The sequence below is a fragment of the Oryzias latipes genome, chromosome 6 (genome assembly GCF_053564925.1).
Source record: "Oryzias latipes strain Hd-rR chromosome 6, Olatipes_Hd-rR_3.1".
Classification (NCBI taxonomy): Eukaryota; Metazoa; Chordata; class Actinopteri; order Beloniformes; family Adrianichthyidae; genus Oryzias; species Oryzias latipes.
In genome coordinates, this window is record NC_136242.1 from 4,491,670 (window position 1) to 4,508,071 (window position 16,402).

The 16,402-nt window shown below is 42.0% G+C and overlaps 1 protein-coding gene across 8 annotated transcripts in view; it reads right to left on the reverse strand.

Annotated features, from left to right (window-relative positions):
- cttnbp2 (cortactin binding protein 2) overlaps window positions 1-16,402 on the reverse strand; it is an 81,719-nt gene that overhangs the window by 40,588 nt on the left and 24,729 nt on the right. For all 8 annotated transcript variants that reach the window (XM_023955476.2, XM_023955475.2, XM_078948272.1 and 5 more), the window contains exon 3: window positions 926-1,156. In XM_023955476.2, the coding sequence (XP_023811244.1) occupies window positions 926-1,156 (231 nt within the window). The remainder of the gene's footprint in view (window positions 1-925; window positions 1,157-16,402) is intronic.

A 16,402-nucleotide genomic window follows, 5' to 3' on the forward strand; every position in this document is an offset into this window, starting at 1 on the left:
TACGGTTTAGAATTCAGGTAATCCTTTTCACTCAAAGGTAGACCATCACGGCACATGCAGGGTGAGGCTAGCAACCGCAACAATGGAGGTCATCCAGCAGCTCATTTTATGGCTTTAGGTCCTTTGAATATAAAAGTCATTTAATGTTGTTTGAGAGAAGATTTCAGTTCATTCAAACGTTCTATTTCGCTCACAAATTTTTAACGTCTGTACCAATGTCAGGCTTAACACTTTTTGCTTGCTTTTTTGGTCCGAGGGAGTCATGTTGCAGGGGGTGTACTGGCAAGAACACAGCTAAGAAGGTACACTGATGAGTGTTTAAGACACGTAGATGCCCGGATAACAGTGAGAAGCCATTTCTATCAGTTGTTTGGATGAGTCTGAATTCATCCAACCACAATACAATGAGTTGCTGTCTCGTTGTGGTGTTAAGGCATTGTTTTGAGAGAATTCTGTTGAGGGACAGAATGGAAGCTTTTACGATAATGTCATAACGACACACACAACAGCATGTGAGAAGTGCTTTCACCTTCTTGAATTGAATTGAATTTTTTCTGTTTGATAACATCATATTTGTTGCTTTATGTTGGTCCGCAGTTCATCCGTTTATTCAATCCTATTCTGATTACATCAGCTACGGTGGCTGTTTTGGTCCAGCTGTTACGCTCCAAGGACAGATTATATTCAGATTGAGGAATCTCAGAGCGAACCGAAGCTCAGTCTGATTGGAAACGAACCGAGACCACCTCCAAAGATGGGTCAGAGAGGGTTTTCCTGGTCCCAGACCAGGGTCCGCTTGAGTGTACTCAGACTGAAAATCAGTTCCGGATTATCAAGGGAGATGAACTCTGGTTCACTTTAAGGGGACCAAATGTGTGGGGTGTGAATACAGCCTTAAAGTCAACACAATGGCTTGTTCTCTTACCTTCTTCTGGCGGCTCTCAGCAGCAGCGAGTTGGGCTGACATGCGCTCCTGCATTTTCCTGCAGTGACCCATGACAGCTTCCAATACTGAAATGGGACTGGACCCCAAGGACCTTCGCTCATTTTCTCCTCCAGGGACCCTACACTCAAAGTCCCTCTGAAGTGCAAGGAAGGGGTCGGTTATGCTGTAGTGTCCATAGCGTTCTTGGAGAAACACCTCCTTTCTTTGGGCCTGTTGAAACAAAAGACAACAAGAGCTTATTTTTGCTTTTACATAAGTTCTGTTGAAATAACTTGACTTTATTATTAACGCCAGGTGTCCATAGTGTAATCAGTGTGAAGTTTTCAATACATTTATTTGAACAAACAACAGCAGATATCTGTTGGTGTGGAAAAGAGATGAACTGAAAAAAGATGTTTTCACAACAAAGCATGAAGGTCCAGTCCTGTCCAATGTGGTTCAAATCCAAGCTGGTTACTTCCTGTGTTCCTGCTATGCATGTGTGGGTTTTCTCTGGCTTCCTTCCACAGTCCCTTTACAGGTATGTTGATAGTCTCTTTAAAGGTAAAAGTGTGTGCAGTTTGTTAGTGCGTCCCTGGGAGTGTGACCCATCTTTAAACTGCTGGGATTGAGCAACCCCCCACAACTGCTAAGGATTAAGTAAGAACAGATAATGGATGAATGGAAGAATCCTCAAATCCATTCTCCCTTCTTCTGTCATGACTGTAATGTACAGGTTTCATCTTACAAAAGTACAAAAGATGCACCATTCAAAGCAGTGCTTCTCAATTATTTTTTGCAAGCCCCCCCCCCAGGAAAAAGAAAAAAACACCATTTTTTCCCCAAGTAATGCTGCTTGAGGAGTTAGGAGGCGAAAGATCGAAATCCCTAAGAGGAGTTTGAAATTGTAGAAAGTACTAAAGGTGATTTTTTTGGTGTTGTTGAAAATTCATGATGGAGACTTCTTCTCGAGGTCAACAAAGTTTCGAATGTGGTTGAAGACCTAACCTGGTTGCATTTGTGTAAATGTGTAAATGTTTACGGAGACCATTTGCTCAAACAGAAGCGTTCTTCTGTAAGAGCATTTCAAACTTTTTTTGACCCCAAAAAGACATTTTGCTCCCATTCTTTTTTCAATAGTTTCTTACACTGTGATGTTTTTCACCGGGAGCTCGGTATATGTAACTTCTGTTGAGTCCTTTATTCCGTCCTGCAGCAGTATTTCACTAAAGTAAGTTTCTTTTTCTACTATTGGTCTGCTTTTACTGTGAACCTGTCCTTTAAGGTTCTACTTTAAATCTCCTTACACTAATTTGAAATGCTGTGAAAAGCTCAGCTCTCAGAAAGGGAAAAGTGAAAACGGAATCAAATTGAAGTGCAAATCCGTGGAAGGGCTGGTTTCAGATCCAGGAAGAAAACACTCCAAAGCAGCTTCCGGGGGTTCATACCTAACGGAGCTCCTCAGCAGTCTAAGTTAAACTAAGTTACAATAAAATAGTGATCTACTGATGCAGAGAGAAGTGGAGGCGATTACACATTTGTAACTTTAGAGCACTTTCCAAGAGCAACAGAAGACTGAGAGTGAGCCGTCAGTATTATTAGTATCGACCGTTCAGGCATGCAGGGTGAAGGGGTTCATGACACTCTACGAGAGGAAGAGAAATGATGTTTCAGTGAGGGGAAAATGGAGAAAGTAGAAGCAAATGACTGACAGAAAGCTGAGCCAGAGAAACAGGAGGATGCAGCCCAGCTGGAAAAAGACCATTTCTCAGCTCCTGAGTGTAGAATAAACCAGTGAACCCACATGCCTAACATGGGAGCCGCAGAGGCAGGAATGTGCTTAAAGGTCATTTTCAAGTCTGACAGCAGGGATGCTTCTCAGCTAAGTAACACGGCAGCAGACTATCTGAAAAGAACTGGACAATGTGGTAACCTCACAGGAGGGAACGAAGGCAGAAAGAATAAAACTCCACAGATTCAGCTGCTCCCCGAGGAACATTTCAGCCACAATGATGGGAGGTTTTACCCCAACGTGCAGCACATTTCACTCTTAGTGTAATTCAAACGTGAAAGAAAGTGAGCCTGTTTGCCTTTGGTCCATACAGTGCAGCGGATTATTACTGCTGGTGTCTGCATGACTCCCTGTAGGAGAAGGAGAGAGGTCAAATCCAAGCGTGGGGAGGGGAATCAATGACTACATTCTGATCCACAAATGATTCTCATGGTTTTGTGAATTTGAAATAAGCGAGAATCCAAAAATATGTGGGATTTAATGTAAAACCTGAATGAGCAGTGTGTGTTTACATCAAACATTTTTGAAGAGCACACAAACATGGCTGACACTTCTGACTGTGTGAACCGAGACCGCTTAAAGTCCCACTCCCATCATCTTCTGATCTATGCTAAAAGTGTTATTGATTATGCCATTTTTTTTAGCAAGATTAAAAAAAAAAGAATTATAAAAACTGTGTTTTCTAGGACATAGTTTCTGCAGAGCAGAAGTTCATCAGAAATTAATCTCCAGAGTTGGGGGCAGGATAGTAGGTGCAGAAGTAAGCCAGTGCTCATTTCCCATCATCCCTTTGTTTACACTCTCACGCTAACTTGCCCTAGGGCTTGTTGAATATTCGATTTAATCGATTAGTTTGAATTTGTTGTTTTAGACGATTTATTTTGGGAAAAATCAGGATTTTATTTTCCCAGCTCTCTGTTCGCTTGTTCAGAGTAAAGTCCGTCCGCCGGTCTCTCACAAAGCGCAGATGTGAAAACAGCAGCAAGCAAAGAGGAGCTACATCCATGAGGCTGAGAGAATAAAAGCCCCACTAGAAAACCCGCCGCTTTTTGTTTAAGCTGATGAAGCAGCGGAAAATGTGAGGATTTTTAACAGATCCAGTAAGAACTGGAGGATAAACCTGTTGGACTTACAGCACCAACACCAAGTTACATAAAAAGTGTTGACTTGGAGACAGTGGTGTCGTTACACACTGATGCTAACATGCTATGATGCTAACGAGCTGTTCCATGTGTCGCCTACATGTGATCACGGACCTGTTTAAAGTCAGACTATATTTCCCTTTATCCCTTTGTTTACGCTCCCTCCCACTAGCTTACAGCCCCTAACACCTCCAACCTAACATTAGCGGTGCCACAAAAATGGAGTTATCCAGCCGTTTAGATCCACATTCCAGCTCAGACGAGGAAAACAGATGTTTGTGGATCTATTTGTCTGACAGTGGATGATCAGAATGGAGATGGTAGCCCACACACTGTAGTTTGGATGTAACATTAACAAGATCTTCCAGCAGCAATTCTCTGTCTGCTCATGAGTCAGCCTGATTTGAATAAAGAAATACTCAGAAACACAGTCATAATCTTATTTTATTTTATATTTGTCCTCCATCATTAGAAAATGCCACAAGAACATGTTAAAAAAAAAAAAACATTTGCACCAAGAAAAATCCAAAATGGCGGCCATTTGTAAATATTCAGTCTAGTTCAGTGTTTTTCAACCTTTTTTGAGCCAAGGCACTTTATCCTTGACAAAAATCCCACGGCACACCAGCATCTAATAATTAAAAAAGGAGAAACTCTATAGTCTGTATTGATGTACAGTCCCTCTGCAACGTTTTTTTTTAAAAGTTGTAATAAAAGTTAGGTTAGTTTTAAGTGATAATTTTCAACTAAATTATTTGACATTTTACCCTGGTCGTTGTTTTTTCCTTCAGTTTATTAACATGCAATTTTATGTAACCTCACAAAGAAATATGTTCTACCTGAATAGTGATTAATTTTTTTAAATATATTTTTAAATGTTGGTGTAAAGGCAGCCGTCATTTTTTAACAATTATATGATCACAATATGTTTGATAAATTTTACACAAAAAGCTAACATTATATATATGTTTTCTGTAGCTACACAAAAAGTGAACATGAAGCTGAAAGCTGTTGAAAACTTTAACAAAAAATGTTTTATTTCTTTTTAGTTAATTAAATTGTTTCAATTTAGTTTAAATGTGTCTGTTGGCCACTTCACCTTAATCCTGTTTCTTAAAATGTTGTTATTACTTCTTCTAAAGTTTAACATATAAAATAATCCAGACGTTATTAGAAAAGTGTTTCAGTTGTAAAGATGACTTGGACCAAACTCTGGGATGTTAATAAACACAAACCTTGAAGGAGAACTAAACTGTTGACCTCTGATTTCATCAAGAAGATTTAAAACTTGTCACTTTAACCCTATGCATCATGGGAGATCCAGTGCAAAAACTGCAGCCATTGGCAGACAGACTCTCTTCTCTGAGCTTCATTGTTTTGTTCACTTGTTCCACGGTCTCACACCGGATTCTGTGGAAAGCTACACCGCTAAAGACGAGCTTTAGCTGGTATTTATGTTAGAACTGAGAGACTTTAGGAGCTAAATCGGAACAAGGAAGTGAAGATTTTATCCACTTCTGATTGGTCAGACTGATGACATGTGAATGATTGGTGGAGACAGTTAAGGGGCGGGACTTTTCTGAAAACAGAGCTGAAGCTGCAGCTAAATCGCGGAACCGTCATTTTTATCAAAGTGTCTTTAATAGAATCAAATAAACACAAAGTATTTTATGATCTTTCATATTCCTAACTTCTCAGTGTTTTATCAGGGCCTGTTTGGATGAACACAGAGCTGATATCCTGGAGATGGGAAATGTTTTTAGATCAGTGAATGGATCATTTCCCACGGCACAGTATAGCTGATTTTATAAACCGGCTATACTAAAAATCTTTTCCCCACAACAAAAATAAAATTGGCTTGTGCAAAATAAGATTTTACTCATTAAACTGAGAAGAAAACAATAGAAGTGATTAAAGTGTAAGGAAAGCTTTAGTACACTTGATCATAGTGGGGGGAGCATTGAAAGTTGTCTAAGCTGTCATGTTCAGCAGTCTGGATGCTTTGAAGGGGCCAGAAAGATTTGACTCAACAGAGCAAAACACATAAACGCTTAATGCACATCAAGCTCTTCGGACAGGAGAGGTCAAGTCAGGCGAGCCAAAGGCAGAGCCGACTACATTTGATTAAAAGGAAGAATGAGCATTTAGAGCAAGAAAGATGAGTAAACCGGTCTTCTTGTTTGGCACTGTCAGGAAAAGGAACAGAGATGGAGGAATTCAAAGAGAAGGACGAAAGGGCAAGATAAGAGCGAGCGGTGTGAAAAGTGCAACAAATAAAACTTCAAAAGTCAAGAATGTAAGAAAAAAATCAGCTATTTTGAAGTATATTTAAGAGTTTATTAGTATAGCATCATTCCTTACCTGTAAGGGGAGAGAAACACTGTGTTCCTGCCTAAAACTTTGTCGTTATTGATGGTACACTGGCAGCATGACAGTTGGGCCATGCCAAAGTGCTACAGAGGTTTCACTGCTCGCCATAGCATCACTCATAAGGTTGGGGGCGCCATTTGCGCCTACTGTTTGCTGCAAGATGCATCCCAATTTTTGTATGTCACCAAAAAACGACAGTACTGTATATGTTGACAGTAAACCCATGGCAGTTTTACTTAGTTTGCTTCCACTTCCATCGGTACCATGGGACCTTCCGATTCTTTGCTTCTCCTTTCTTTGGTATGGTTTTAACCAGGGGTGGGGGCAATTCCAGGCCTCGAGGGCCGGTGTGTCTGCATGATTTCCAGATATTCCTTCCCTACCCCTGACTGATTACCTGGTTCAGGTGTGTCCAGCCAATTAGAACATGCCAGAGCAGGGTATGTTGGAAAACATGCAGGAATGCGGCCCTCAGTGCCCACCTCTGGTTTAAACGGACAGTACATCCCATCTACATATAGGCATAACTTAACCACTATGCAGTGAAGTTGATCTGTCACACTGTCACAGTGTTCTCGTCCATCGTGCTTGTGCTCACCGCTACTCTATCCGTTTTCAAACTCCAGGGGGCGGAGCCGTGGCACATCACTGAGAGGTGGGTCAGGGACCAAGCATGGGGGTCGCAACAGAGCAATCACAGCTAGCAAAAGAGGCTAACATGTCTACAGACTGGACCCTAAGAGACTGCGACTCAGGCTGTGCTAAGGTTAACACTATATAACAATTTTTCCCCATAATGGTGATGAAAGTATAGAAACATTCTGAAACCACAGTCAGGCAGACCCATTGACTGTTTGAGAACTCAACTGAGTGATCCCCTCCCCCTGGAGTTCCAAACAGGAAGTACCTGCTGGCTCCAAGAAGCCAAAATCCCATAGACTTCTATAATGAAATAAAGAGCTGTCACTCAGTCGTTCAATTGGTCAGAATAAACATTCTTAATCTGATACCTTTTTTCAAAGATGTTCTTGATAATCCTCCTTTTTTTCATGATATTTTTTTCTTTATTGTGAGTTATTTAAATTATAAACTGCCGATCAAATGCCTCAATTAAATGATGTGGTCTAACGTTCAATGTTTGAAACATTTGATTGACAGGTTCTCCGGAGCCAGCATTCAATTAGTAGGGGTGTGGACTTCCAGGAACACTAATAATTGGTGAGAGTGCTTGTTTTAGAAACGTTGACTCAAACCCACTCGGACCAATCACTTACTGACATCATGTACTGTAGCTCCAACATGACACCGTCCAAATCGCAAAACAACGGCGACTGAATTGACTTCATTTTGTTGGAGCCAGAAGTGTGATGTCGCTGTTTTCTATGGTGACATCACACTCACTCAGTCCAGTTCTAACATTCAGTCAATAGGCAGATCGTTCGATTTTGCCTTTGGAATCAAATCTGTGCATTTCTTAACTAAACTGCAATCAAAAAGAATAATTCCAAAATCAATCACTAATTGGCTGTTTCTCCTGTGGTGAAGGTTGGGGTCAGCTAGCTATGCCCCGTCCCTGGAGGCATTGTTGCAGTCAGCAGAGGCAGTTTGTTTTCTTCACTGACAGCAGTGAGGAACTAGGCCGTTCTTATATAAGCAGCCCTGCAGGGGAGAAAGGGCACCAAAAACAAAGCTGGGATGACTGATTCCTGCTTCCCCCGCGTTTGTGGAGGTCATCTGCACATGTGACGAACAAGGTTATGTTCTGGAATAGTCAGATGAAGCAGGATAACAGCAGCATTGTTTTGAAAGAAAAACATCTTGAAAATGTCAGTTCTTTTTTAATAGTGTGAAAGGGAAAATACAATCTACCATATATTTGTTTACCAGTACAAATACACAGATGGTAGTCATCTCTGTCTTTCAGACAGGAGGCTTGAGGAGTTTTCCCACTTAGTGACAGCTTTCCTCACTCATGTTTAATGAGTTCAGCTCAATCCCACAATTAAACTTTAATGAAGCCCCAGATACCCTAAGCATACCCCCACACAGACACAAACACACATTGTACATCTTACTAACACAATGGACAATGTAGTGTGCTTACTATAAACCTATGACATCTAGCTTGCATCCAAGGTACCTGCTCTGCTAAAGCAATGCAGCACCATCTAAAAATAGGTAATCCTCATGTGAATGAAAACAGAAACCTACTTTGTACAGTTACGTGATGCTTCGTCACAACATACTACTGAGCTTTTTATGCATACACTCAGTTGGAGAGTCAAATCAGTTTTGTTTTGCTTTTTGCATAAACCATGATAAAGTACAGACATTGCCAACCCAACCAAACAGCAATAATCTCTGCTAGAAAATGGTAAGTTAGGCTAGTAATAACCTAAAACACAATTATGTCCCTAACATCTAAAGAGAAAAATGCAAAAAATAATAATAATAATAATTTAACAGCTCATAAAATATGCGCGCAACTAATTGGCCGATACGTTGTTCAACCAAAGGTTTAATGTGGACTTATAAGAACAAAAACAATTCTGTAATGTATTTACTGTACATTTTGTGATTAACTTTGGTCCATCAGTTTTAGGTCCTGTCATCTTCAGATCTCCTGACCGGAGGTTACAATTCCCAGCCTGTGATCCGAGTTAGTCCACTGTTCGTCTCTCCTAAGCTCAAGCCATCGTGCAGCTTCAGTCGCTGAATGCCTTTCTATTTGTATGGCCCTGTGATTCCTAGGAGACTACAGGCTCTATATAGTGTCTTTCATGCAAAGCTCTTTTTCCCAACTTCAATCGGCACACACACTACCTCCATCTCCAGCACTGCTCCACCAACTTGACATATTTCTCCCTCTTGCTTCCACTTAAGGCACCATTAGCTCCAGCAAGATGGCCTGCTTAGATAATTCTGTGAAAAATGTCAATTCCAAGACTGGTATCTATGATGTCTTGGGGGAATTTTAATTTTAATTTTCTCCCTAAGTCTGCCTTTAGCTGACAGTTTTCACTTTTCCCAGCAAGCCTGGCTGAGCTCGTCGTCTGGGAAGTTTGTTTTCTCCTGCTCTGAAAGGTGCAGCTATCCTTCTGCTTAACCTCTGACCAACAACTGCACTGAACGAGTGTGATGTCACCCATGGAAAAAAGCTTACTTCTGGCTTCAACAAAATGAAGTCAATTCAGTCGCCATTTTCTTTTTTCCATGTTGGAGCCAGGTGTCAGTAAACGGTGATTGGTCCGAGTCAGTCTGAAGGCCCGTTCACACCGGGACGAATTTCGCCGGCGACTTTCGCCTACGTTTAACGCCTCGTGACTAAACAAAGGGCACCAATAAGAGTGTGCACACCGACGTGAAAAAACGCCACGCGTCAAAGCGTCAAAAAAAAAAACAACCCTCGGGTTTGTTTTTTTTTTTTGACGCCTCGTGTCGAAATCTATTCGACCAATGAGAATGGCGCTTTTGCACACGTGTCTGGAGCTTCTGAAGTTACAGTAAAACACAACTTGGGGGCGCTCAAACACAAAACTGCCTTGCTGAGCACACATACCAGCGAAGAAGATAGACGCCGAGTAGCGTCTGCACTGCCGCGAAGAAATAATGACGGACATTCTAAAATATCCCCGAACCAAGCACCAGTTGGAGCTACTGGTGCTTGAAATCTTCATGTTTTCTTTGTATTATTCTGACAAGCGCGTAAATACTTGCACTCTTCTTCTGAGTGAAAAGCGACTTTAAGAAGCGTAAAGTTGCGCAGCGCCACCTTGTGTACAGGAGTATTTCTGTTTACATTAAGCGCCATCTAATGTCAGGGAATGAAATTGCATGTTCGCTCGGCTCATCGTCAGCGAAAATCGCCTGGGTGTGAACACAAAAAACGTGGCGAAAAACGCTGGCGAATAACGCCTGGCGAATATTCGTCCCGGTGTGTACGGGCCTTGAGTCAGCGTTTCTACGGCAACCACTCCCACCAATCAAGTGTGAGCTTGATGGAAGTCCACGCCCCTGCCACTTGAAAACAGGCTATACTAAATTTGTCAATAAAACGGTTTGAACTTTTGAATGCGTTTACTGAGTCATCTGAAAAATATCATGACAAAAAATGAATATGATTAAGAACATGTTCAAAAAGGTATCAGAGTAAGAATGGCTATTCTGACCAATAGAATGACTGAGTAACAGCTGGTTTTTGCTCTATAGAACTATATGGGATTTTGGCTTCCTGGAGCCAGCGGTACTTCTTGTTTGTAAAGCTGGGGGGAGGGGTCACTCAGTCCAGTTCTCACAAGCTGCGTTTACATGGGCAAAAGTAATCGGAATGAACGCCTGATCGGAAGAAAAATGTGTCATGTAAACACGCCGTTCGGAATAGTCTGCCCCGATCAGACTCATTCGGATCTAAATCTCTTTCTGATGGAGATAGGTGGGTTATACCGATTGTTGATCCGATCGTTGTTCATGTAAATGGTTCATTCCGATCGTGTGTCACTACTGCTCTGGTTTACGTCATGTATAGATGGTGTTTGGCTCCAGAGAAAGCTTTGGAGCCCATACAAGACCACCAGCTGCTCTGCGGACGCCCTGTGAAAAGCGCCGCTCCGCTCTCAACCCGCTGGCTCTTCGGATCTCCCCTCTCTTACACCCTCATGAGGGGGATGTGGGGGAGGAGCAATTCCTGCCCCGTGACCCAGCACCCGAGCTCTGCGTCCGGGTTTGGGTGCTGGTGGACCGAGTGAACCGTGTCTCAGAGTCTGAGCAGAGCAGCGGGGTTTATTAATGTGTGTTTGGTGGGAGGGGAGGATGCTTTGTTACGTGTGTGTTTTGTTGTTTTGTTATGTGTGGGAGAACTTGGATGGACTGTGATCCATCCCGCCGCTCTGGGTTAGCGGCTGCCGGCTTCAGGAGAACTGCGTCCGAGCAGAGCTCGGGCCGCCAGCTCACACAGCGGCTTTGGGGCAGTGTGTGAGCTTTTCAAACCAGAAATGTCGCTCAGTCCTTAGAAACTTTTCAAACAATCAACTGGATTTGTGTTTCCAGTGGTTTCCCGACAAAATAAAGGCTGATGTTATTCCCACATATTTACGTGCAGCCAAGATGCAGATTGCAGCGTTTCCCACATGGTCCTGGATTTTGTGTCCATGATCAAACAAGGCTAAATGTTGTTAGCGCGTGTTAGCCTCTCCTAACACCGGCTTCTTCCAGCTCGGTTCTTCCACAAAAAAAAGCACTGACCACACGGATCAAAAATAAAACGATGAGCAAACAGGCGCTTCATAATATTCATAACATTAATTAAAGCACGTTTGGAAGATAGTCTCGTATATTACCGAGCTGCTGTATTAATGTATGTGGCAGCTGTTAGTTTACAACGGGACTCATTTCCGCTTGCGGTATTGTGATGGTATGATTTATTCCGACTGAAAGTGTGACCATGTGAACGTTCGTTCTAATCGGAAAAAGGTTTTCTGATCCCATGTGCACGGTTGAATTTTAACCCGACCATTGATCCGATCGAGATATTTTGCCCATGTAACCGCGGCTACACACAGTCAATGTTCTTAATCCACAGTCTCCTGTGCCAATCTCCTACCTCCAGATTTGATCTCAATACTTTTGATGTTGAGATACTCTTATGTCTTTGCATATTTCGTTCTAAAGCCCCTCCTGTAAGGGTTCTGGTGTTTTGGTTCGTTTTTTAGGTTGTTTTTGGTCATGTCCTGTGTTGCCCTTTGTCAGTCACACCAGTTTCAGGTTCATCAACAAGTCAGCATACCGCAAGGGTAGCTGGGTTGTAAACCCCAACCCTTTGGATGGAATACGACTGCTTTACCTCTGCGCTACGACCAAATGACTCACAAATTGGTATAAAAGGCAAAATGTTAGTTTGGAGTGATTAAGAAAACGTTAAGACTGGACAGGAAGTTTAGACAAGAGATCTTAATGGATACTGTTTGAATGCTCAGAGAAAACACAAAAAACACAAGATTTATCCAGTGCAGGAAAACATTTGAACACACTGAGATGTCCAATCTCAACCCATTTATAGACCGTACTCAGGCAAGAAAAAAAAACATGTTGAGGCAAAATACTGGAATTGAGCGAACAAACAAACATTTTGTGAATGTGCAAGCACACACACAGAGCATGACTTGCAGCTGTGAGCAGGACCTTTGTTGCCCGGTGGAGTCAGCTTCTTGCAGACTATTTTTATCTCGAATGTCACAGCAAACCAACACAAGCCTGCTGCTTGATTGAACCTCACAGAAACTGTGGGCAGACAAACACAAAAAGCCCCAAATACCTAACAGGCATGCACAAATGTCTATTATTTAACCGTGTGCATGTGCGCGTTCGTCAGTTAATAGGACAATAATAGACGCATCATGCACATGGATACAATTAGTCTTTTTTTTGTCTAAAGAAATCAGTGTCACTTTTGTACTTTCTGCTTATGCTTTCCATCCTCAAACTCCTGTTTCCACAAAAATGAATGGTCACAATTACCTAGTACACACAGACACAGGGGACACATAAATAGTAGCAATACACACTCAGTCACTACACATCATCAGTCAAACTTTAAGAGACAAGTGTGTCCAAAGGTTGGACTGGTGGTGTATAAACACACAGGACCGGGCTGATGGGGGGGGTATTTTTAGCTTTGGCAGCAGAGGCAAAAGTTGGGCAAAAGCTTTGGGGCTCGTATCCAACAGCCTCTCTGATATCACACTTTCAGTTGCTATCAGATAACAGTTGGGAATCACAGAGACTAGCAACCCTGGCCACCTTAGACACATGCGCCCACACAACCACGCTGCTCTATCACAGACAAAGACCAGTGTAAATAACACTGGGATGCTAAAAGAATGACCAAACTGTTAGAAGACAACATTCTACATCTGTGTTCAGTGCAACTCTTCTGTGAAATTACTTCAACCAGAGTTCCAAAGGACAACAACAGTTCGTCACAAGTTCATCACACAAAATAAGTCCAAAGTATGGGAATACTGTCACACAAACATCTGGAATGTCAGATTCTTGTTCTAAATGGTCCCACTTCAGCTTTATAGAAGGACATTGTCACCGATTTCTCCATCTTCTATGTACAGTAAGTAAAATGAGAAATCCAAAATCCATTCCAAATTTTCTGTTAATTTCAATAACACCACGCTTTCTTCGCCACCAGTCATCCGTAACCTTGGGTTTCTCTTTGACACTAATCTATCACTCGAACAACATGTTAACCAAATCACTGGGCCTGCCTGTTTCCACCTGAAAAACATTGCCCGCCTCCGTTCATCCCTCTCCTTTGCTGCTGCTGAAACCCTCATTCATGCCTTTATTACCGCCCGGTTAGATTATTGCAACAGCATCCTTTATGGTACACCCTCCAAAATAATAAATAAGCTGCAATCCATTCAGAACTATGCTGCCCGTCTGCTTACACACACTCGTGAACACATCACCCCCGTCCTCCAGAACCTTCACTGGCTCCCCATCGCTCAGCGTATCAAATTCAAAGTTCTCCTCATCACTGTCAAAGCCCTTCATAACCTGGCCCCACCCTACCTCACCCATCTCCTCCAGCGTCACACCCCTTCCCCGCTCTCTGCGCTCGTCCGATGCTAACCTTTTGTCCCTCCCCTGTTGGACCAAGCATCGAAATTGGGGAGACAGAGCCTTCTCCAACCCTATGGAACACTCTGCCCCAACATCTCAGAGACTGCACTGACCTCCCAATTTTGAAAAAAAAAAAATCACTTAAAACCCATCTTTTTAAAATATCTTTTAATGTTTAATCTGTCCTTTTATGTTTTTATTCTTATTGTATTAGCTCTTGTTCTTATTTACTGTTTTTGCTCACATGTTGTAAAGTGTCTTTGTGTGCCATTTAAAGCACTATACAAATAAAATGTAATATTATTATTAAAGATCCAGATGGGTTTGACACCTGCTGTAGTTGTTCACCTTTCAGCATTTCCCTTCGGGGGTCAACACAGGTGGTTTGGCAGAGATTTTTATGCCAGATGCCCTTCCTGACACAACCTTGCATTTTATCCGGGATGGGAACCAGCCCAGGAGGGTCCACTGGGGGCCCCCCCTTTTGGCTACATAGTTAGGCAGTAGCAGAAGCGTCTTGCTCAAGGACCCACACTGGATGAAGTTCACTACGCCCCCTGATTTCCAATGTGCCAGACTTACATTTGACCAACTGGGCTATCCAGCCGCCATAATTTGACACCTGCGACACCTTCAAATCTTTTAGGGTCCAGTTTTCCTTTTTTGGGCTCCTTCTTTCCCACCATTTTGGCACAGATCCACCATTAGGGTAACCTACGTTTGGGCCAAGGGGCATTCACATCAGACATCAAAACTGTAGTCTCTTGCCTAATGAGTCTTTGCAAATCACTCGCAAACCCTAATAAGACAGCATGCATATACATTTTTTTGAACTAGCCATATTCAAAACATGGTACATTTTAAGATCATTTTAGCCATAGTCTTGATTTGAATGAGCTCCTTGTTTTGTTTTCTTTGTATTTTTTTTCCTAGTTGCTTTTTTCTGCTGCCATATTAACTAATGTTTCAAAGACTGCCAATGACTTTTTAAAAACTATTTTGAAGAACAAGAATCAAAACTGTGAATGAGTTTTCAAAAAGTGTCCTTCGCCTGATTTCCCAGAACCCCCTGGAGGTCTAAATTCTGTCTTGTTGTGAAAAATTAGGACGTTAGTGATGTAAAGAGCAACTAAATATTTTTCCAACTCAGATTTTACACAAAAATTCTATGTATGGCTTCAGAATCTTTGTGCATTTTGATCAGCTTCTCATTTTTGAATGTTCCAGCTTTCTGACTATGTGTGATATAAACTCGTGGCTTGGCACTTCAGGCAGGAGAAAAGCCTCATAAAAAGTAGAACGTGTCAATCTGTCCACTACACTAAGTTGTGAAAGAATGAAAAAAAAAAATCATGTGAATGTGAGAGGACACAAGATTGATTTCACAGTGATTACAGGAAGGACAGGCTTCTGCTTCAGCTCCAAACGGAACCAAACACCATCTTCACACTGAGTGAGGCTGCCTGCACCCAGATTTCCTGAGAACTGAAGGGATCATCCACCAACGGGTTTGTGTGAAACACCAGAAAGAAGGTAGATTTCATTACCAGCTTATTTACATGTGGATTCTCACTTCAAAGAAGAAAGAAGACAAGAATTGACTGAAGGAACTTCCATCACTGATTCTGTTTATATGACTATTGTTGTATAATTAAAGGTTAAAGATATCTCATGATTTTCTTAAGCCTTTCAGAGTAAACTATGTCTGTATATACAATACTATATAACCTTTGGGACACTAAAGAACATGTTTTTTTATGATAGGCATTTTTGCAGCATAGTCTCTTCCTGGAAGGGGCTGTTCTCACTGGTCTACATCACAATGTGAGAACCCACTGGTGTTCGTGGAATGGGTGGGGCTGGTGCTCAGACAGCAGGTGTTTGGAGGAATACTCAGAGGTGAACAGATCCAAATACCACCACCAAGGATTTTAGGATTTTACAAAAACGTTTATAATTCGCTGTTGAGTATGGTCAAGATGACTTTGTAAATGGACAAATAATAACACAGAATACAGAGATCCTTCTACACTCCCACCATCATGTTGCTTTTGGAAAGCCTCTATCATATTCATGGCTGGGCTCGGATCAGTCTGTTACAGTAACCACATTTGCTTGCAGAAATTAAAGCAACCTCTTAATGCACAAGGAGCCGCATCGATACGAGGACGCAATCTGACCTTAATCTCTGTAGGATGGCGCCTTATTCTCTGAAAACATGAATAATGGTTTCTCTGCCAATACCTGGCCAGACAAAAAGACTGTGGTGGGTATTTTCACAGGCCTGTCTGGCACAGTGGAGGACGAGCCTGGTGTGAAGCAGAAGGTCACATGCAGGCCACCGTAGGATGGCTGCCACCGTCTAAAACTGTTTCTTAACACATGTACACACAAACTCTGTCTGTAGTTGTTCCAGAAAAACCATAATAAATGTTTTTTTCTTTTACTTTTAGGTGGAAATGGAAATAATTTGTGAAACGAGCTAGTTGAATAACATATGCATAACATCATGCTTCATGGAAGAAAACACAACAGCACTTTAAG